The sequence below is a fragment of the Terrapene carolina genome, unplaced genomic scaffold, assembly GCF_002925995.2.
Source record: "Terrapene carolina triunguis isolate 2854851 unplaced genomic scaffold, T_m_triunguis-2.0 Scaffold695, whole genome shotgun sequence".
Taxonomy (NCBI): Eukaryota; Metazoa; Chordata; order Testudines; family Emydidae; genus Terrapene; species Terrapene triunguis.
The window spans coordinates 919047-941065 of record NW_020665046.1 but is presented as its reverse complement, the minus strand read 5'-3'; the positions used below and the strand labels follow the sequence as shown (position 1 = coordinate 941065).

Here is a 22019-nt window from a genome sequence, read left to right as displayed (position 1 = left end):
ATAAAGTTGTGGCAAATAGTGCTAGTAACTTTGGTCTTTGCAGCTGCTATTTATGGATGCTGCTGTGGACGTCTCATGGAAAGCCATAGCAAGCTGTGGCTCTACTTTTGCACCTGAAATGTCTTGTAAAAAATCGCAGGCATCTGAACAATGGTAGACACCATCCCTGCTGTTCAAAAAGGATTAATTTAACCCCTTCAGATTGCGAAATGATCCCGTGACTTACGTGGAGCCCTGCAGCCCACCCCACGTATCCCCTTGGTGCGAGAATGTTGTCACACGTTTGCTTTCATCCTTACGCAGGGCTGTAAATGCTGCTTCTGCCGTGCTAACTAGGCAGCTGCTAATGATGCTTCCAGAAAGAAAAGGTGGTGGTTGGGGTGTGTGTAGTCTTCTGTTTATTGGTGCAGCATGGGCATCTCCCATGTTGCCCTGCCATTGTGCCTAGCTGACCTGGAGAGAATGCCCTCCCCATGGAGGAGAGGGGACTTGAAGTCTCATTCAGTTCTCCTCAGACTGAGATCAAAGGGGCCGGTTAGTGCTGTATACACTGGTAGATTTTTGTAACATGGAAACTTGTCCACTAGGAATTGGGCTGAGACCAAGCAACTTGCATCGCAGGCCACCAAGTAACTCTCAGATGCTAACCCCTTACTCTTTGGGGCATGGGCTCTGGAGCTTCCAGGAGGCAGCAAGCATGCTGTGAGTGGTCTAGGAGGCTGATGCTGGCATGGCCCATTGGCAGAGTGCTAGGAGCAGGTGTAAAGGCACGCCCAGAACAAGTTGGGGCTCCAGCTGGGGAAGGAGTGGCTCACGGCTACCACCAGTGCACCGAGGGCCAAGGTGCATTTCAGTGTCTGGGGGGAGCTCCTTTTAGCACTTCACAAGCACTGAGGTGTGGTTATAAAGTGCTCGGTCTGGTCAGGGCTTGAGTGGGGAACACTTGTGGCTTAGGGGCCTGGGAGGCAGATGACAGGGGACTCATCTTCACGTGGCGCTACTACACTGATGGAAGAGTTAATCTGGGAGCAGTGGTAGTTTGTCTTCTACCCCAAGTCGCCATTTGGTGCAAGGACTCCAGCTGTCTGACATTCTTTTTGGAAGAGGCACACGAAAAAAATCTCTGGTTATATTCGTTGGTGGGGGGGGGGGGGATATTGAGGGGTGGGGGGCATGAGAGGGGAGATGGCTTGACACACTGACCTTCCTGTGCCACTAACCCTCTTTGCTGGTTCTCCCCAGGCGGCGATTCTCCAGCAAACAGCTGAATACATCTTCTCTCTGGAGCAGGAGAAGACTCGGTTACTGCAGCAGAACACACAGCTCAAGCGGTTCATCCAGGTAGTGCAGCTGCTGCTTTTCTCTCCGCTATTCCCCTTTCCTATCTCTCTGCCAGGAAAGCTCCAGAACACGGAATAACCCATGCCCCTTGGCCAGCATGAGAAGCATTAGTTATTGCCCAGTGTAATCCTCTCTCGCCCATCCACACCCCACAGTACTGGTTAGCTGATGGAATGTCGCTGGGTCTCTCTGTGGGTCACCTGTTGGAGTTATTCTGCTCTCTCTGGGTGCGTGGCCAGTCAGGCCTCTTGCTTCTCCCCCAGACTCTTCCAGATCAGGAGTGGAAACCCTGTGGGGGTGGGAGGGGGGACTTCCTGCCACTCATCCTTGTGACATGCTGAAGTTGGGTATAGGCCTCTTCCCTGCCTGGCTGTGTATCCCAGTTGTCTTAGCTGCTACAGGTGCCTTGTTGGCAGTGACTTTCCACTCTGATAATGATGAGCCCACAGCTCACATTTGCGGGCTTTTCAATATTCTGGCAGGGCCAAAGGCGAGCTCAGTTTAATCCCTCGCTGGTGGGATGGCATTCACAGTGCTGCACCATCCCCTTGCTACTCCATTTCGGTGTGGCAGTTACTTGGGCCCTGGCTGGGGAGCCGACTGGTAAATCTAGTCGCATGTAACCAAAATATTGATGGCTTTTATAGGCTGGGTTACAGTTCTCCGGCGTTTCTGGAGAGTTGTCCAAGAAGGCTGTAGTATGGCTGGAGTGTGTCAGTGGCTCGTCCCTGGCTGTGATCTTATTGGCTATCAAGTGAAGCAGGGTCAAGCCTGGAGATGGAGTTTGTACGGGAAACTGACGAAAACTCGGGCACAGCAGGAAGTGGTGGTGGTGACTGAGGGGAGAGAGCATTTTCCCTGGGCGTGGGTCTTGAGCCCAGCGTGGTGCCAGGAAACTACTGTGCTCCTGGAGGTGTCATGAGCTGCTCTACCGGAGTGTTTGCTGAAATCTGTGTCACTAGGAGTGTTAACCCCCAAGTCTGGGCAAGTGCCAATGGGGTAATTAGTAACTGCTGGCACGTAGCTCTTTTCATCTGTAGGTCTTTTTTCACAAAGGGGCGGGGTAAAGGTTATTATCCCCCCTTCAGAAGCTGAAGACTACAGTTGGATACAGAAAAGGAGTCTCCTGACTCCCAGCATTGCCACTGCTGCCCTGCGTTTACCCCGATATGGGTTCTTCGCTTGCTGCTGTCCTGTTCCTGTGTGCTACTGTGTTCCACTCCAGAGGTGGCTGCATTTTGCTGTGCAATCTGTGGCATGCTCTGGGATCCCTGTGGTGATGGAAGGGTGTTCGTTGACAAGCCCTGTGGTCACTGTTTGGTCCCTTTGCCTCTGATTTTGTGTTTGATTGGCAGGAGTTCAGTGGCTCCTCTCCGAAGCGGCGGCGGGCGGAGGACAAGGACGAGGGCATTGGCTCGCCGGACATCTGGGAGGACGAGAAGGCAGAGGATCTGCGCCGAGAAATGATCGAACTCCGACAGCAGCTTGACAAGGAGCGGTCGGTCCGCATGATGCTGGAGGAGCAGGTGAGGCCTGTAGGGGTGGTGTGGGCAGCCTGGACATAAGGTAGCCAGTGCAGGGAGGGTGCTCTGCTGTCCAGGCCGGGATGTCCGGGGGAACTGACAGCCTCTGAGGAGCCTGTTCAGGGTAGTGACTGGAGGAAGGAGAGGACCCAGCCTGCACCACCTGGCTCCCTTGTGCTCTCAGCAGGGTGGTGGAGGCAGTCTGCAGTCTTGTGGCGCCCTCTAGTGCACAATGGCAGCTCAACACAGATGAGATGTGCTGAGACACTAATTTCTCTGAAGTACCATCTGCCAGGAATCTTTGTCTTGGTGAAGTGACTGCAATTTGTAAGCAGGTGGAGTGGGATCCTGGCACTCTGCCGGACGCTGTGTGCCATGTCCTGAAGGATATACACGCTGCCTTCCCAGTGTTCCAGCCATTTCCCCCCTTGGCTAAGGAGCTCCTGACGTGCTGTTGCTGCCCATGTCATTGTTTGCCTGTCAGTTGCCTACGTTCTGTGGCCACAGCATGTTCTTACAGCCAGAGCTCTGATGGGCTACATCAGCCTCAGCCTTGCTTGGCGCGCTCGTGTCTCTTGACACTCCATGTCTTCGCTGGTGTGCGTCGGAAGGTGGAGCAGGGCTGCTCCTTACCTCCAGGTCACGTCTGTGTGGCAGAGCTGTGTCTGTGATGGATGCCTGTGCTATCTCCCTAGGCCAGGATGTGCAGGGTGGCTGTTGTCTACAAGTTTTGCTCATGGCATTGAAATGTGGGGCGTCTCCAGGGAGACTCCTGGAAGTCCAGTCTGAGGCTGGCCCCGAGTGTTTCAAAGGGTAAACTTCAAAATTCAGCCCTGAGCTAGTCAAGACAGCGGAGCACCAAACTGCGCTTGCACCCGGTGATGGTGCAGACTGGCCTGTGAACTGCTAGGTCCAGTGAAGCACACAGCTCCATTCCCATTGAAGCCACGGGCTATGTCCAGTGCTGGCTCCTTGGTGCACTTGGGCCTTCAGGGCTTGAAGCCTGGATGCAGAGCTCTAGGTCATGAATGAGGTGGAACCTCCACAGTCGAGATGGAGGTGCTGACACTCCCTCCCTGAGGGCCCTGGCTCCAGGCAGCTTTGCATCAAGGCATTCAGGTTTCTCCCCCCTCCAGAACTCATCCACTGAAAGGGGAGAGGGAGTGTGGATTCTGAGTATTGGTGTATGCTTGGTGACCTACCCTGATTGCTCCTGGTCCCCTGCAAGGTTTCAGTGAGGCCTTCCTTATCTGCTTGGAAGCATCCCTCTAGCCTGGACCCAGCAGATGGAGTTGGAGCACTTGTGCTGAGGCAGTTGGCTCTCCCAGCACAGGAGATGTCGATGTCTCTGCTTTCCAAATCTAAGGCCTCCCAACTCCTCCCCCAATCCCCTCGATAATTCCAGCTGCCTGCATCAGGGCAGGCAGAGAACCAGGCTGACTGAGGCTGCTCTCTGGACTCGGATGATGCTAAATTCTCTCCCACTGTGGGAACACCAAATTCGTTCTCTTCACGTGAGGATTCTGCTCTTCCCTGGTTTCTACTGAAGCTCTTCAAGATGGGTGACTTGGAGCTGAAGCCAGTCTGGGATTCCACCAGGGCCATGACTGAGAAGTACCTGGGCTAGGAACTCTCTCCAGCCAGATTGCCGTGCTCATGTATTTCATTTTGGCTCAGCTAGTGAAGGAGGGGTGCATTTGGCAGTTCTGTGACTACAGGGACCACGTCGAAGTCGCTGGAGTAATGCACGGTGCCGTGGCCAGGCTAGCTTGGAACTAGGCGGCTGTTTCAAGGCAAGGCTGTCTTGGGGTGTTTCTGTTGCAGAGATCCTGTAACAGTGCTGCAGTCTCTTCTCCACACATACAGAGCCTCACTGCCTTGATTTGCTCTCAGTAGGGAATGCCATTACAGCCTCTGAACCTGGTCCCAAGGCCAGGGACCCCTTGTTCTTTAGCCCTCAGAGAGGTCCTTTTTTCATTGCAGGATGTCCCTTATTGCCTGTTTTTGTATGAAGTTTTTTTGTTTCTAATGTATGGTCTCCTCTCAGGTGCAAAACATGCAAGCGGCTGAGACATTGAAGAGCCATCTTACCCCATTGAGGTGTCTGTATTAAAGCACAGCGTGTTCTTGCCACTCCATTGGCTGTACTCCTTCTCTTGGTCATTCTGTGAGCTTCTTACTCTGCGTGCACCTCCTTGGGGGATGGTATCGTTAGGGAGGAGAGAGTCCCCTCTCCTCAGAGAAGCAGAGTGAAAGGGATCAATCAAACAGGGTTGTCACCTGCCCACCCAGTGCCTCTGATTTTGGGGCTCTCTCTTCCAGGTGTTCTGCTTGCACTGTTTCTGTTGGAGCCTAGGTTCTGACCATCGTGACTTGTTATGGGAACTTCACCTTCAGCAGATCTGAACAAAATGACTGGAGCTTCTGGAAGGCTGCATTTATATCCCCTCTGGAGGGTGACCGGTAGGGGGCCTGGTTCATGCCCCAGCCTGCTACCTCTGCCCTGGGGGATGAAAATCCTTTCAGAGCAGTGGGAGTCCTGTTGGTCTCGTGCTAAGATCAAAGAGCAACAATCCTGTTGCAATGGTCTCCTCAGTGGAGTGGAGTTTCAGGTGGATAATTCCCTGGTGGCCAAGCAGAGCGGAGGGAGTTGCCCGTCTCTTCCAACACTGGTGGTAGCGATGGCTGGAACTCTCAGTAGCATGGCACATGGATCACACTGGTACGGGAGTTTGAAGACAATGAATTGGCCCTTGCGTTAGTAGAGCAGAAACTTGTCAGGAGTCCCCTGACTTGATGCTGTGCAAGACTGGCACGTAACAGTCTCAGCCTTTCAACAGGGGACATCTGCGCTGACCAAGGAGCGGAGCCCAGGCTCCAGAGTCATGTTAGATCTGTTCCTCCAACAGATCCACATCTGATTTGTATCATCCCTTGTGGGACTCTGGACATTTCTCCAAGCGGTGTTCACCTAATACCCAGCCTCACTGCGTTCCTCCCAGGGGCATGCTGTCAGGAAGACAAGCTCTTTCCTACCTCTTTGCTTCATTCATCCCTCTTCACCGCAGAAGCGCAGCATTAGGGAGTGTGTCAGCCACATGCTGCCACGTCATGTAGCTGAGGCACCAGTTGCGGGGGCCTCACCACAGAGGAACATCCTTTGGCATTTGGTGCTGGTTGCTCCCAGCAGTTGCTGAATTCTTTTGCTGCTGCTATGAGCAGCTCTGCCTCGTGGAAGCCTTGGGGGTGGGCGGTGTGAGGACCCGTGATGTGCGCTGGTGGAATCCCTGGCACTGAAATGGATTCCACTGGAGTACCAAGCCACCAGACTGCCTTGGCGCCGTCTTGATAAGCAGGGTTGTTGTATGTGTGGGGGTGGGGTTGTGCTCCTCTTCCACACCCAATGGTATGGGCTCCTCTCTCTGATTGGCTGGCAGGTGCGCTCCTTGGAGGCCCACATGTACCCTGAGAAGCTCAAGGTGATCGCCCAGCAGGTGCAGCTCCAGCAACAGCAGGAACAGGTGAGATTGCTGCACCAGGAGAAGCTGGAACGTGAGCAGCAGATCCGAACGCAGGTGAGTGTGCTGACCCTGCCTCCCATCTCCCACCGCCCCAACCCCCTTGAGATCACATGTGGCCCAAACGCTGACCCTGTCCTTAGCTCCCCTGCAGGGAGATTTCAGATCGTTTTGCCCACAGCCTCATGTGCAGGTGTTTAAATCCAAGGGTGTTGGGGGGAGCGGCCCGACGACATGATGCGCCTCCCATCAGGAAGACCTTGGAGTCTTTCCATCCTCGGGCTGGCTGGGGCTGAGAGCATGGTGTTGGCAATGCTCTCGGCTCCAGGGGAGGGGGAAGGGGTGCAGCGCGTATGGCCTTCTCGCACCTCCCCTGCTGGGAGGGGGCGACGTGGCAGTGGTGGTGGAGAACTGTCTTCCCAGCTCTCAGGCTGAGGGCATCATCTGAGGCTGCTGCTGGGGAAGGGCTGGCTCCTGAGTGTGGCTATGGGGGCCGAGGGAGAACCACAGCTTGTAGCTTAGTCCTTTTGCTCTAATCCTCCATCCAGAAGTCTCGGTCACGTTCCATAGGTCCCCCTCTCTCTCCCTTGGGTAGCAATGAGCTGTCTTCACCACTGGTGGTGGTCTCACTGGGGAATGACCACATTGAGGAGGGCCTGGGTTATCGTGTTGGATCAGATCTTGTGCCTGGCTGCCACTCGGGGGGGAGGAACTAGAGCTAGAGAATGTGACCTTTGGCTCTGGTTGGGCCTATGTCAGGTGCGGTCTGGTTAGTGCTGGGTAGACAGCTCTGCTAGCTAGAGCGTGATGTCCCCCTAGCAGGTGCAGCATAGGTGGCAGCCAGGTGAGAATCTCCCTGAGTGCTGCCTGGAGGGGTCCATCTAGGAGTAGGGGGAGTTCGTTGCCAGTTCAGTCCTTGGCTCTTCTGCTGAGGGTAAGCAGGGGCAGTTCTTGGGTTCTGGTTTGCAGAAGTCTGTCCACGAGGACCTGACGGCTCTCCTCACGCGGGATCTCTGTGAGCTAGCTGCCATCACAACAGACCTGATCTGTGTTTGGACTAGCAACCTAGTGCCAAAAGCACCCACTCCACCCCAAGCCAGCCGTTTCCCTCAGGGCCGTCAGGGCCTCTTAGCCTAGTAAGTGCTGACATTCCCCTCCTTTTTCCCCCCTCTCCCCATTCAGAGCTTCTGACTCCACCCAGCATATGATGTTATGTGTACCCCCCACGAACTCTCCATAGAAAAGCCTTTCCATGCCCAAGGAAAATGAAATATCCTTAATCCTCATGGCAAAGAGCAGGCAGATGGATCGTGTGGGCTGTGAATGTCTAGTTTGGCCACGCCAAGCTAGCGTGCTAAGCATCCATAAGTCAGGACATGCCCAAGTGACGGTTGCTGCATAATCTGACCCCTGTTCCCTCCTTGGGCATTAATGTGCAGTTGAATTGCATGGTCACGTACAAGATTCTTCCTGTTGGTCCTCTGCCTCATTGAGTGCCCTGGCTGTGCAGAGTGTAGTGAATGAGGCAGGGTGGGATGTTACTTTTTAAATCCCCTCGAAGCGATTAGCTCCTTCCTGCAAAGCTGATGTTCCCTATCTTGCCACGTTTTACATTTTGCAGCTGGTTCCTGCTTCAGCACAGTCTGCAAAGGAGCTCGCTGCAGAAGACTGCTTGGTTGGCCATCACTCTAGCTCTCTGTCAGATCCCAGCATCCCAACGATGCTTGTCAATTCCTTTTCGGTACCTGTACCCAATTGTCAGCTCTGGCCTTGGGCCTTTCGGTGCCTCTCTTCTGCAGTGCATAGTGTCTGTTTTTTCAGGGGGACCCTCTTAGTCTTTGATGCTTTCCATCTTATCGTTGGTGTGTTGGTGCGCCAGCACTCAGTGTAGGCATTCTGGCTTAAAACCTGGGCTGCTAGCCGGAAGGGTGCTTGGTATCGGTGTCTGCTCTGCTGTTTGGTGTCCAGATGACTTTGTTATGTGGAGTTTGCGTGTGCCAGTGCTTCCCTGAATGTGCTGGTGCCCTGCTCTCTCTACAGGAAAGGCGTGGGGAAGGAGCCCATTCAGGAGCTTCAGACCTTGTCAGTGCTGCAGTCCTGACGGTCACATCATTAGGGTCTGCCTTGGAGCCTAACACAATGTGCCGGGATGCCAGGCATGTGTGCACATGTTATCCTGAGCACGTAAGAATCATGGAGCAAGTCTGCAAGTCCTCCCTGAGGCACCGTAGGGGGAGACCTGTAAGTCCAACTCCAGGCTGGGCTGGAGTACTCTGGGGAGTAACCTCTCCAAACTAAAGCCTGAGTGGGATGAGACAAGTGCGGGTAAAACAGTATCTCTGCTTTCCCTCATTAGCTTAGTGCAGGGCTTGCGCTTTGTGTCAGTGGGATATTACTGTCCTGCCAAAGCTTATGGAAGAGCCTCTTGGACTTGCTCCTCGTGAGCTTGTGCCTTACACAGAAGGGGACTCTCCTGGTGCCAGTGACTTCAGCTCGATTCGGAGCGAGTGAGCTTCAGGCCCTCGTTCCATCTGCCTTATTGCAGGCTCTTCAAGGGAGATTGCTCTCCCAGGGGATCTCCGAATTCCTCCTGAAGGAGGGGATTGTCCTGCCAGCGTGCTTCCATGCCCATCATGGGGAGGCCCTTCTCCGTACACTCCATCCTACGCTCACACCTGCCTGAACATGACACAGGCCATTGAAACTTGCAACAAATGCCTGAAATGTGCTGCACCTGATCTGTGATGGGCCATAACGAATTGGATATAATGGCTTAATTCCCCAACCTGTTCTTTAAAGGAAAGCTTATTGCTGTGAGACCCAAACAGGTTTTAAAGAGAACTGGGCAAACAAATTCAGTCATGTGCAACCATAAGGGCTCCCTGCTTGAGCCATCAGCTTGGTTTGAACCATGGACTTTTGGATCCCAGCACAGATCTCTACCATTTGAGCTAAAGGAGTAACTTATCCTCTCTGGACCAGCCAGCAGATTGGGGGAGTTGGCACATTTTGCCCTTCTTTTACTTTTTGCTAGGTGTGATGGGGTGTTCACCCCACACTGGAAAGGAAGAGGTTAAAAGCAGCCTAGGGAGGCTGCCCAGGGAGCATCCAATCAGAGAGAGGCTGCACGAAGCAGCCAGTCTGGGCCCAGCGGGCTTAAATAAAAGATTGCTGCAGGGCAGAGCCAGGTCAGTTGCTTCAGGGAGCCCAAGGAGAGAGGCTGGTGCTCCTAGTGAGCTGCAGGATGGTAGCACCTTGGACAGAGCAGTTGGTGGCAGGGACTGGAGGAGCTAAGAGGTAACTCTTGGCTAGCTACTAGGACTTGCAGGCTGGAGGCCCTGCAAAGAGGATGAAGAAGGTGCAGGGGCTGTGGAGAAGTGGTCCAGGGAATTGAAGCAGCACTGGCAGAGAAGTTAAGAAGAGGCTGCTATCTAGAAGGTCCCTGGGCCCTGCTGCCCCCCACTCACCACTGGGGAAGTGGCTGGACTATTGATGGAGATACTCCTCCCTAGAAGAGGGAAAACACAGATGATGACACAGTCGGAGGGCTGAGACATGAAGAGGATACTGCGGTTCTAGGACTGAGGCAAGTCTGCAGGCGGAGAAGGCAGCAAGAGAGGCACCACCAGGAGAACACGTGCCAGCTGAGAGAGCTAATCCCTGAGATGATCAGCAGGAGACGCCGCTCTGGTGAGTGAACTCTGTCACATTAGGCAGCAAGCAAATGCTGGAACTCAGGAATTCCTGGTCCCATTCCTGGCTCTGGGAGGGGACTTTGATTTAATAGAGCAATGGTTACAGGAAGTCAAGCACTTTCATTCGGAGAGGCAAGGTGGCTGAATAGGTAAGACTTGGATCTACCATATGAGACCTGGGTTTAGTCCCAGTTTTGCCTGAAGGGACCGTGTGCAATCTGTTACCATATTGTAAAATGAGGGGCCGATACTTGATTGCCTCCTAGGTTAACGAGTGAGGCTCCATTCAGTAATAAGGGCTCTGACGAGCACAGAAACAGTTCGCTAGAGATGCAACAGAACTCCTGGCTCCCAGCTCCATGCACTATCTTCTTGGCTACAGAGTGCTTGGGTGGGCAGTCTCCCTTCTCCTCCCTGTTCCCTTGCAGGACTACGCTGTTGTCTCAGCGGTCCTGAAGAACAGGCAGCTTGGATCGTTGGAATGGGGGAAAGTCCTGCAAACTCTGGTGTATGTGGGAGCGCTGTGCCGCATGTCAAAAGGTCCCTAGAGTTTGCTGTTAGCTCTGGGAAGGTCTCCTCATTTTAAACCCCATGTGCTGGCAGTGCTGTTACTGAAAGGACTGTGGCTAAGTGTGTGTGTCTCTCTCTCTCTCTCTCTCTCTGCCTTTCACATTGCTAGGACCTGAGTGATCTGAATTGAGAAGGCCACGCCAAGGGTTGAGGCAAGAACTTCACACTGGCCTGTCCTAGAGATGCATTCATCACAGATGTTCTGTAACATAGCTAGATCACCTGCTCTGCATGTGCTTACCGAGCTCTGCGGCTTGGTTTGGGAAATTCCCTGTTTTAAGGGTCTCCCTTCTCTTGCACACTCCTGGGTTTGTGAATTTCTGAGGCGCACTTTTTTTGTGCATTGATCAACTTGTTTGCTCTTTGTGGGAGCTTCACCTTCTCATAGGAATTGTCCGGAATGGTCTGAAGGCATCATTTTACCTTGGCAATGGGTGGCACATAGCTGCCATCGGGAAGCCTGGCTTGTACTTTAACCCACTTCCACTGCTATTAAGAACTAAGGGAGTTCCACCAATCTCCCGCTAAGAGGCAGGAGTGAGAGCCCTGTACAGATAGTATCGGAAGTGAAAGGCCCCCCACCTCCCCCACCTTGTAATTCTACTTCTCTGCTATCCTCTGTGAAAACGTAAAGATAATTCCCAGTATATTTCTGGAAATTCACAAATATGTATTTTTAAAATGTAACTAATACAAACAGGGTGTCTGATACAGAGGAAATATGTTCTAGTTCTGCAGTCAGACAAATGGAAGTTTTGCTTTTTGCGTACAAATGTAAAACTAAACAACATACAAATTTAGGAGCCAAGTTTTTTGCCTTATTTCCCTCCCCTTCTATTAAAAATAAAATCCCTGTTGAAGTGTTTCTATATTAACTTACCCTTTCTTTATTTCCCAAGAACACACTACATTTTTAAAATTCAGCTACAACCAGCAATGCTGAGGCCTTCACCATGTTTCAAAAATAGTCCGATCTTCTTTGTCAGAACGACTTCTTTAAAAATTGTGGCTCACTCAGTGCACCTGGCCTCATTCACTGTTCCCCATCACTCCCAGGCACTAATGGACACATTACACAGTTATACCATTGTAGATTTGGACTAACTCCTTTGGTTCAGTTACTCTGGATTTACATCGGTGTAACCATGAGTAGAACAAGGCAAGGATCTGCTGGACCCCTGCATGTTCATCGTGTGCTGAGTGAGGTGGTAAGTCTTGTGGAAATCTTTGTGACCATAAAGACTATAATTTGCACATCTTCCTTTCTTTAACACTGTATCATGCTAAAATACCTACATGTGCACAGCCCTCCTGAGCAACAGCCAGTAGTTAAACATAATGTGAATGAAATTCTCGCAAAACCTGTACTCCATAGGCCACATGCATACCTCCAACAATCCCTCCCCTCCGTCTAACCGCTGGTATGCTCATGAAATCAACCTCTCCCTTTCTTCTCCATGTAACCTTTACATCTAATTGTAAAACATTAAGTTTGTAACTTTCGATTCAGTCCAGGCTGGCTCTTAAGATTGTAGGGTTTTGTGGGGGTTTTTTTTTTTTTCTATTTTTTCTTGCATTTTATTTTTTTTGATTTTTTTTTAGGTTCTTATTTTTTTTTTTTTTTTTTTTTTTTTGGACCACATCATCAAGATTTTGTGCTTGGCCTGAGATGAGATTGTGTTTACGCCGAGCACAGATGGTTTTGTCTTGCTTCACCAAGTTCCTTGCTTCAGAAGGGCATATGCACCTCTAACGTTTTGGGAGAGGGCTGTTTGCAGCGGCTAAGCCTGTCAGTTCTTCTTTTGGCCTTTCTGGGCTCCTTTAGGTTCAGATCTAGAACCTGCTCTAGTAGCATATAAATCTGGGTGACCTCCTTTAAAAAAGGCAAAAGTGAGGTGGCTGTTAAGCCTCGCTCAGTGCCACAGCCTGTTGCAAAATTCTAGGCTGTAGGGGATTGTCATCCTGCTGGAAAGGTGCCCTGTAAGGAACTCAGAATGGCCCACGGAGGCCCAGCAACAAAGTCCATCCATGGTACAGAAAAGAAGGGCTACAGCACAGATCCAGCCATCAGATCTGGCTTTCCTGGATCCTAAGACTCCTGGCAAGGGAAAGGGTTCCTCAGGTCCTGGCTGAGTAAAGTGGTCACCTGCCTGGGTGTGCCCATCAGATTTCACCTGGTAAGAGTTCCAGCAGCGCCCAGTCATGGTTCTGGTGTGTGCGTGTGAAATCCCGAGATGTGGGATTGACCCCTACGTACTCCCCCACAGGCTCCATTGGATTGCTTCCTCCAAAGTTCTCTCCAGAACAGTCACCTTCTGGCACCATGGGGATGAGTCCTTGTGCAGACTGGTACTGTCATCAGAGCTGTAGGCCCCACTGCTCAGCTCGGTACTATGGCAGTCTTGGCTCCAAGACTTCTGCTGTAGTTCCGCCTCAGGGGGAACTTTGTTCGGGCACAAGAAGGCCTTGGAGCCTTGGCTGTCCTGTTGGACAGCCCCAGGATTTGTGAGATTTAATACACATGGGCACTGGGCACCTTTTAGCCCTGTGCTGCTCTTCCTTCTAAATTGGCCACTTCTACAAGGAGTGAAGCCAAAGTCTCCTCCTAAGATGATAAAGGTGTCTATGGGGATCCCTCTACTGCAGCTGCCTCCTAAGTCCCTGGAGTAAGTGGTTGTGCTTTTAGGGAGCCACTTTCTCTTAAGGAGGAGGAAATTGCTTCTGGGGGGACAGTCCTTGGAGGCATCCTCTTGACTCCTCTCAAGATGGGACTGACTTGACTGCTTCCTCCAGCCTTTGGAGCTGTCATGGTGTTTCAGGATCTGCTGGGCAGAGTGCTGTTCCTCTAGTAGCCAACCCCAGGAAGCCACTCAGGCCTTTGACATCTTGGCGCTCCAGGCCAAAAAGAACAGCCCTCGCTGGCCACGGGTGTTCCTTTGGAGGGGACTAAAAGGGTCTGGAACCCCCTTACCTCCACTTCTGTTAAGTGGGAAATGTCTTTGTCCTTCAGGCTAGATCCTAAGGGAGGCTGGCTGGCCTTTTCTTTTCCAGCATCCGACCTTGGGGCTAACTTGTGGCTGCTGCTGCAAATGGAAAGTCTAGAACAGAGGAGGAGTCATCAGTGTCCAAGTGAGTGGATGTGTTTGGAAGCGAGATTTAGCCTTCATCTGCCTGGTCTCTGAGAGCAGCCAGTTATGAGGCAGTTACGGTCAGATAAATTCTCTCATTCTGGTCCAAAGCTGCCCCTTGAGTAGTACGTTTCCTGAGGACAAAAAAATTCCCATTCCAGAAGCTCAGACACTGGGTGCCATCCCATGAGTGAATGCTGAGGTACAACTCTTGGAGAGCCGCAGTTACTGGTTAAGTGACCTTTCTTTTCTGGAGATGTTCCAGGAGGTGTCTGGTTCCCTCAAGTCTTTCTTTGATGTATCTGGATGTCTCTCTCAGCACATGTTCCTGGCTCAGGTTTTTTGGTCACTCTACTGCAGCTCAGGTGTAAGCTATGAACTGACCTTGTGAAAGCACAGATCTCTTCAGCTCAGAGGCAGATGTGGTCTTGGGAAAGATGGAAGTCCATGGGTGCATCCCTGGGCTTGAGTCTGTCTGTTTTCCACAGGAAATCTTCAGTTAGATTCCATAAGGGACACCTAACAGCAGTCCTCTTCAGGAGCTGGCTGCCTGCAGAGGCCCAGACCATTTAAGAAGCCCTTCTGATCCAATCAGAAGACAAGTCTTGTTCTTTGGCCTCAGCTCCTGGTGGCACCAGAGGACTTCAGACCAGTCATGGGACATTGAGTCCTCATGCTTTGTTTTACCCCTCCCTTTGTGGACCATTTCCAGTATTTTCAGGACTGGCAAGCCATTTCTTCAGACTGCTGGTTCCTAGCGCTTATGGAATGCGGGAAGCCATGCTAATAGCCAAGCCCTCTTCCCTATTCAAGGATCCCGCTTACACGAAACTGCTCCAAGAGGAGATCTTGGCCCATTGAAAAGTGGGAGCCATAAAAGGAGTACAGGAACCCTAGCAGGGAAACGGTTTGAGTCCCAGTATCCTTATTCGCAAAAGAAACTGAGGCCTGCACCATATTCTAGACCTCAATGCATAGGACAAATACTCAAGGGAAATCCAATCCTGCTTGGTTTTTCTGGGGAGTGTAATCCCTGCTCTCAGCCCTTAGGACTGGTAGAGGGAGGGCCCTAAACCTTAGTGATTTTATTTCCATATCTCAAGGCGGAAGCCCCTCAGATTCATGGTGTGTAACTACCAACACCCAGGAGTGCCTTCTGGCTGGCATCCCCAGGGCATTCAAGCACTTGGCTGTAGATGCAGCCTCTTTGTGTTGTCAAGACCTGCAGGGGTATCTGGAAGACTAACTTGTGAAGAGGCAGTGTCAGTCAGTGGATATGGCCCTGGAGTGGGAGTCAGTAGACTTGGGTTCCAAACCATACTCTGCCATTCACCTGCTCCCTTGGGCAAGTCACTTCACCTCTGCCTTAGTTTGGGGTAATGCTACTTGCCTTTCAATGTAAGGCACTTAAAGATCTCAAAGTGAAATGTTCTACATACACCTTTACCCCACTTATCCATACTCTAACGGCGGCAGCGTCCATGCCCTGGGGGAGACTGTCTCTCTCTGCAGATCTGAGACAGACAAATCTACCACAATCCCAACTTGGGCTTGACCTTCCTGGGAGTCTCCCTAGATTCCAGAAAGGCTCTAGTTGCCTTCCTCTAGGATGTCATCTAGGCCGGTGAGCTAGCCACACCCAGGGTAGAAGGTCCAGTGTAAGTTCTGAGTTTTAGGCCTGACAGCCTGCACAAACCCCCTTTCCCAGTGTCATGGCTGCAGGGGTGACAGCCTTGTGTGCCCACCAAGCACTCACCGCGTGGACATGATCGTTCCCCTTTGGCGTCTCGGATGCTCTCAACTCTAGTGGACACTGCCACAGAACGTCTTGCAGGGGTGTCCTGCTCGTCAGGTGATGCGGAGGATACTTCCAGTCTAGTCTGAGAGCACTTCAACCCACCATCACCAGTGACACGAGTCCTAAAGCATGGCTCATCCTGAGCAGTCACTCAGACTCTGGGGCTTGGCTTGAATCTGCAGGTGGGGTCACCAGGAAGTGAACTTGTTTGGTACACGTCAGAACAAGCATCCCAAGACCTACCTGAGAGCAGGCAGTGATCCCCAGTATGGATCGGATCCCTTTTACGCTAGCTTAAATTTTCCTGTTTCCTCTCCTCCCCGAATACTGAGTAAGACTTGTCAGGACAGAGCCAGAGTGATTGTCACTGCCCCAGCATGGGTGAGGCAGAAGTGATTTTCCATTCTCAGAGCTTATGGCTCTGTCCAAATGCCATCCATTCACTCCTCCCTCTTCCTCAAGTCAAGATCTCTTATCCCAGCTGGGTAGTGCATCCAGACCTTGCAGCATGTTGGATCTCTGAGGTCAGGTGGACCTGTGCTTCCCTCAGGAGATCAGGGGAGTGCTATTAGATTCCAGAAAGCCGCCTGCTCGGAAAGTACCAAATGGAGCTAGGTGCTCAAGGTCAAGGCCTTGACTTTGTTTCTTGTCTGTTTCGGACTTCTCCTGTCTTTGCAGTTGCCAGGGTTAGCTTTGACAACACGAAAAGCTTCCTTGGTTGCTATTCCTGCCTCCTGTATTTCTGTGAAAGGGACCTCCCAGTTTTCCCTCCCCTAGTGAAACTATTAGATGTTTTTGTGAACTTTACCCTTCGCTCAGGGGCCTGCTGTTCCGTGGGGCTTGAACGTGGGGTTATCCAAATTGCCTTGGGTATCTCCCTGTCTATGCCCCTCACACTGAGGGGATTGGAGCTAAAATGCCTGCTGACCAATTCCCCTCTTCTGACATCCCCCAAAGACGTGGTGGTGGTTCAGCCTCATCCCAACTTCGGACAAACTGTGTTGGACTTTCATTATGGCCGTTGATTTCAGTCAGTCGCTACTGCCTGTCTCCCCCAAAGCCAGCCTTGTGCTAGGGTGTGTGTGAATTTGTGGGTTAAGAGCTGGTAGCTGCTGCTCAGAACTAAGCAGTGTGGAAAGCCAAACCGGTTTGATCTGTGGCCTCTGGAGAAAAATCTGAGTCAAGCTAGGTCGTCCCGAAGGCAAAGTGGGTAAGAGTCTGCGTCCATTCCTGTGACAGGCCATCTTGAGCTGACTTGCTTAGCGTGATGGCAGCTCAGTGGTGTTTTCTGAAATTGTGCTGGGGCTGCTGTCAAACGCTGCAGCAAAACAGATGCTGCTTTCTGGGGCTGAGGTTTGGTCAAATTTCACCTGGCAGGGCTTCTCGGCCCGTCTCGGCAGAGGTCACTGCTGGCTGCTCTCCTGCAGTGGGTATCTGTAAGAGCCGTTATTGGGAAGGAAGGGATCAGTACAGCTACACGAGGACACTGTCCAGAAGTAACTCCTCTCCTTTGAGGTGGTCTCTGCGTGTCCCGTCCTCATCTCTCCTCAGCCTGGTGCTGCTGGAAGCCAGCTGGGAAGCAGTGCTGGATCTGGCTAGCTTGTTGGATTTCCGGTTGCAGGACACATTCACATGTGGCAGAATTGAAGATGACTTTTTTAATGGAAGTTTCTGGCCCTCATGCTTCTGAAGATAAATGTCCAGACGTGAACCAATGCAGAAATTCCTGAGTCTGCAGCCAACCTGAAACAGTAGCTGGGGGAAGTAACTCTCCCACCACCCTTTTGTCTCATTGGATGTTAGCTCAGGCTGATGCATTGGTGTAAGCAGCACTGATTTTATTGCAGATCCTCTACCCAATGGAATGGATAGGGGCTGGACTGTGCCACTCCTCTTTGTGCCCAAAGGGGGCAGTGAGCCCTCAGCGAGGGGGCAGGCTCAGCTGGGAGGGAAGTGTGATCCTAGAGCAACGGGCTTGGTGTCAATACTTATGCAGGCTGGTTGGCGCCTCAAACGAGAGCCCTCCCTGTGCCCATGGCCTTCAGACCCCAAGAACCAGCACTGGAGGGCTGGGGCGGGGGGCAGAATCGTTCTGAAATCTGAACCGAATAGTTTGGTATTTAGGGGAAATTGGTGATGAGCTTCAGCGCTGCTGATTGGCTTGTCTTGGTGAGGTTCTCAAAGTGCTCTTAGCCATGCAAAGGGTTAGAATCTGTGTGAAGGCTGGGCTTTGCCTCCACAATTCTGGACTCCCCAGACTAGGTGGTGGGGATAGCATGGACATGGCCCACCGAAAAGGTCTGAGCTCAGCCAAACCTACTGCGATAGCACCCTGAATTTCTAAGGCTGCCAGCTGTGCGAGCCCTGAGAAGGATGTGTGGGGTCAGACGTTTCCTCCGGCTCCGAAGAGTTCAAGGGAATGAAAGAGTTGTGGACTCATTTCAGCCCTCTCACCTGGCTGGGGGTGTAGTGAATTACCTCTTTTGTCTTTGCTCTTTTTGTCTCCAAATGCCTGGACTCAGATCTCATCTCTAATAACAGCAGAATGAATCTCACCCAGCTCCCAAAGCCGCCTCTCTGATTTGGCGCCATGTGGACTGGAATGGAAGGGGGCTGCGGGTCAGGATTGAGGGACATTGGCAGGTCTGCTTGCATCATTTGCCTGCCCCAGTTTATCAATCCTTCAGCCTTCCCAGCTGTATGATCCTGTAACCTTATTTTTGGATTGGTCCTGGAGGCATCCAGAGGGCAGCGACCCTGCTCAGGAGTATGGCAGAGTTGACAGACTGGTTGGCATTGCAATGTCCTCATCTGGTGCAGGCTGGTATAGCCACAGAGCTGGTGGACGGCCAGCAGAGTGCCTGGCTGGAGACCCCAGCTGTGCCCTCTGGGGACTTGCCAGAGCTGTTCTCTTGGCTCAGTCCACAGAGAGCTTGTGGCTGAGCTCCTACCCGTGGGCGCAGAGGGCGAGGGCGAGCCCTTGTGAAGGGAGGAGGGCAGGGGTGTGCATGGCAGGCTCCTCCCCACAAAGCCAGCTGTCGACTGAGTATTTCCTGGGCATGGAGCCCACGTGTTGGCTCCATTCCCTTTGTTGGGGTGCTGTGACCTGTCCCCCTTTGGGGAGCTCCTCCCCCTTCCTGTGCCCTGGAACTCATGGGCACTGGATTCACCTGCACTGGAGGCGTTGCTGGGCAGCTTCCATACTCAATGGCGTCTCTTTCTCTCCCCAGCTCCTGCCGGCACACGGTCCCCCAGCACCCACCCATCATCCCACTGTGATTGTACCAGCGCCGCCTCCTTCCCATCACGTCACCGTGGTAACCATGGGCCCATCCTCCGTAATCAACACAGTCTCTACATCCAGGCAAAACCTGGACACCATTGTTCAGGTATGGGAAAAAATCTGGGAGGCAGGAAGCCGGAGGAACTTGGGGGTACCTGTCAGAAGAAGGGGAGAATTTAGGACAGGGCACCTTCCAAGGCCAGGATTGTCCTTGGCGGGGAGAATTTGAGGGCCCCTGGGGAAATCTCTGGGTTTCTCCCCATAACCCCAACACTGAGTGAACCTCAGTGGTTCTTGTGGCTGAGACTCCCATGGGCTCAGGCTTGGAGATGGGGTTCCTTAGGAGAGAGCTGTCTGAAGAGCTTCAGATCTTGCTGTTCCCACCTGGGATGTGTGGGCAGCATCCCACCTGTGCTGGGCCCTGGGAGAGCAGCGGCACTTCCGGGAGAGAAGCAGCACCTTCAGTTCTCTTCTACACTGTCTCGGGAGGTCTGCCCTGCAGTCGGAGGCATGATTGCAGCAGGTGGAGGTATACCTGAGAGCTTTAATCCAGCTGGCTCAAGCAGCATGGGCTTCAGCCTGAGTTAGCTGCTCAAGTACGGTCTGTGCTGCTGCAGCAGCTTCCCTGCTCCAGTAACCGAGCGAGCTAGATCAGAGCTAGCTTGGGTACATGCACATGAGCTGCGGTCACACCCCATGATTGCAGCATAACTACGTACCCCCGAAGGGTCTGCAAACCCAGCTGTGTGTCCGGTGAGCTGCCCGTGTGATGCTGATGAGCGCTGGGGGTAGCTAAGGGCTGCTGTGCACTGTTCAGACTGGATATCCCAGCCACTCCCTAGCATGGTTCAGTTTTGCAGAGGAGGTGGGAACCAGACTGTTGGCGTGTCTGACCTGGGATGCAGCATGTCTCCATCCAAAGTACCCAAGGATGGGGCTAGATCATTGGCGCTGCAAAGCAGAGTAGTGGCTAATGTTGTTGGGGACCCAGCCCAGAACTAGTAGGGGAGGAGACCCCTCCAGAGAACACAGGCACCAGGAGATAAACAGGCATAACTGGGTGGGTTCTTCTCCCGATGCTCTTCTCCCTGCCTCCCCCAGGATGTAAGCCCCTGTGGCCAGGGTTCCCTCTCCACTCCCCTCACTGTTCCTTCCCCTTGGCAGGCAATTCAGCACATTGAAGGGACGCAGGAAAAGCAGCTGCAGGAGGAGGAGCAGAGGCGTGCAGTCATCGTGACGCCTGTCCGGGCGTGCCTGGAGCCCTCCAATTCTGACACCGCCTCCGACACAGAGGGAGATGACAGTGACTCCATGGATCAGAGCAAGGAAGATCCCTCAGGGGAGGGGGAGCTGCCCTGACACCCCCCAGCCAGTAGCAGGGAAAGGGGTGGGACCGGGGGAGGGGAATGTCAGAGAATATGCTGAAATTTTTAAAAAATACAATGCGATTTGGGTCTCTTTTATGACCTTTTTCAATACTGTAAATCGGAGCGCTAGAACCAGATACGCTGAAAGTTCATGCTGCAGTTGAAAGCAAACCAGGGGGCGGGAGGGGGGTGCTGTGTCAGTGAACCAGCACTGGGGGAGGGAGGGGAGCTGTTTTTAACTAGAGATGGGCCAAAACTGGAACCCAGGATCTGAACTCAAATGAACTGTTTTGGGGTTCGGGTAACTGGGACCTGGAACCAAATCGCTTGTGGTTTTGTAAAACTCAAACCCACCTTACAGTAATCTTGCAAAACTAGTCCCGGCTTTATCCAGCACTGGTGCGATGGATGGCGTGGCTGGTGCACGGGCGCTGGGCTGTTCATGGGCCGGCCTGAGTTCTTGTTTCTTGTTTGTTGGTAGTTTCTCTATTTTAAAAAAAGGAAAAAAAAGAAAAAAAAATTTAAGGGACACCATCAACTGAAGTCCCATGGCACAGAACGCGTCTCCTGCTCTCAAGCCGACTAGTGGAGAATAGAGAGGAATGTGTTGAGGTTACTTGGCACGTTTGATGATGCTCTGTGTGTGGTCAGTTTCACTACTTCTCCTGCATCACTGGGCACTTCCCCTGAAAGAACCCACACAAATGGCAACAGGGGTGAGAAAACACTTTTTTAAAACAGAAAGGTGGGATTGTAAGGCCACTGGAAACGTGTGGGGGGTTGGAGAGCAGGTATAGTACTTGAAAGGACTCTGAACTCGCTTAAAAATTGACTGACTAGATTTCAGTTTGGTGGTGTTGATTTAGATTAAAAAAAAATCCCAACCCTACAAACCCACATCATTTCCAGCCCCAATGGCAGGAGATGCTCAACAAGCCGATATCAACTTCACGTTCTTTATTTTTCCTTTGTTTCCTCCTAAAGCACTTAATCCATTTTGTGGGGTCTGCCCAGTCAGAAGAGCTGTTCTGTGATTGTGTCGCTTCTGTTTCTTTTTTCTGTTGTGTTTTGGTTTCCTTTCTCCCCTCCCTTGCCCCCTCCCTGTTTGGCTGTAGGTTTAGGCCAGTGTTGTGTAGAGCCTTGTGGGTATTTGGTAGGTTCCTCCCCGGCCACAACTGTGTTTCTCTCTGTTTTTCTTTCATTTTTTGTATTTTTTTTACGATTTTCAGGTCTTTGTGTTCATCGAGAAGCTATTATATTTTGTTAAGAAAGTGAAAAAAAAAAAAGGCTTGTGCCTTTGTAAAGAAACAAAATAAAGTTTGTACTTTGTTTTTTAGAATCTCTGCCTAGTGTAAAATCTGTGGACTATGCACAAGCTATGTAAGCACAGTTGATGGACGACTCTGTCTCCCAGAGCGGGCTCCAGTCCCACAGCTGGTGCCTGGAACACCATGGCATCTTCTACACCACACGTGTCCCACCGCCGGCCCAGGGACTGCATCTGGCCACCTCGCCGCTCGTTCAACCTTTGCAGAATTTTGGCTTCCCCTTGCCATGAGCCTCTAGCCTGAATGGCTGTGAAGAAAACCTTTTGAAATGGGAATCCACTAAACTGATAGTATTGTTACCTGAGTCTGCAGCCAGCCTGAAACCCTGGCTCCAGAAGCTGTGAACTCCCCCTCCACTCATAATCTAAATGGTGTGTTAATGCTAAAGCACCATCATTTTCTGTGCCAGTGGTAACTATTCAGGTGCTGATCACTTACGCAGGTGAGATGAGAAGGGTTAAGAATGAA

General features: G+C 52.0%; 1 protein-coding gene across 3 annotated transcripts in view; it reads left to right on the top strand.

Moving 5' to 3' along the window:
• Window positions 1-21526, top strand: part of TFAP4 (transcription factor AP-4) — a 32574-nt gene extending 11048 nt beyond the window's left edge. Inside the window, exons 3-7 of one of the 3 annotated variants that reach the window (XM_024215093.3) lie at window positions 1243-1341; window positions 2697-2867; window positions 6302-6439; window positions 18804-18962; window positions 20021-21526. In XM_024215093.3, coding sequence (XP_024070861.1) covers window positions 1243-1341; window positions 2697-2867; window positions 6302-6439; window positions 18804-18962; window positions 20021-20215 — 762 coding nt within the window. In that variant the 3' untranslated portion in view covers window positions 20216-21526. The remainder of the gene's footprint in view (window positions 1-1242; window positions 1342-2696; window positions 2868-6301; window positions 6440-18803; window positions 18963-20020) is intronic. The other 2 variants (XM_024215094.2, XM_024215095.2) reach the window with 2 other exon arrangements.
• Window positions 21527-22019: the final 493 nt, after the last annotated feature.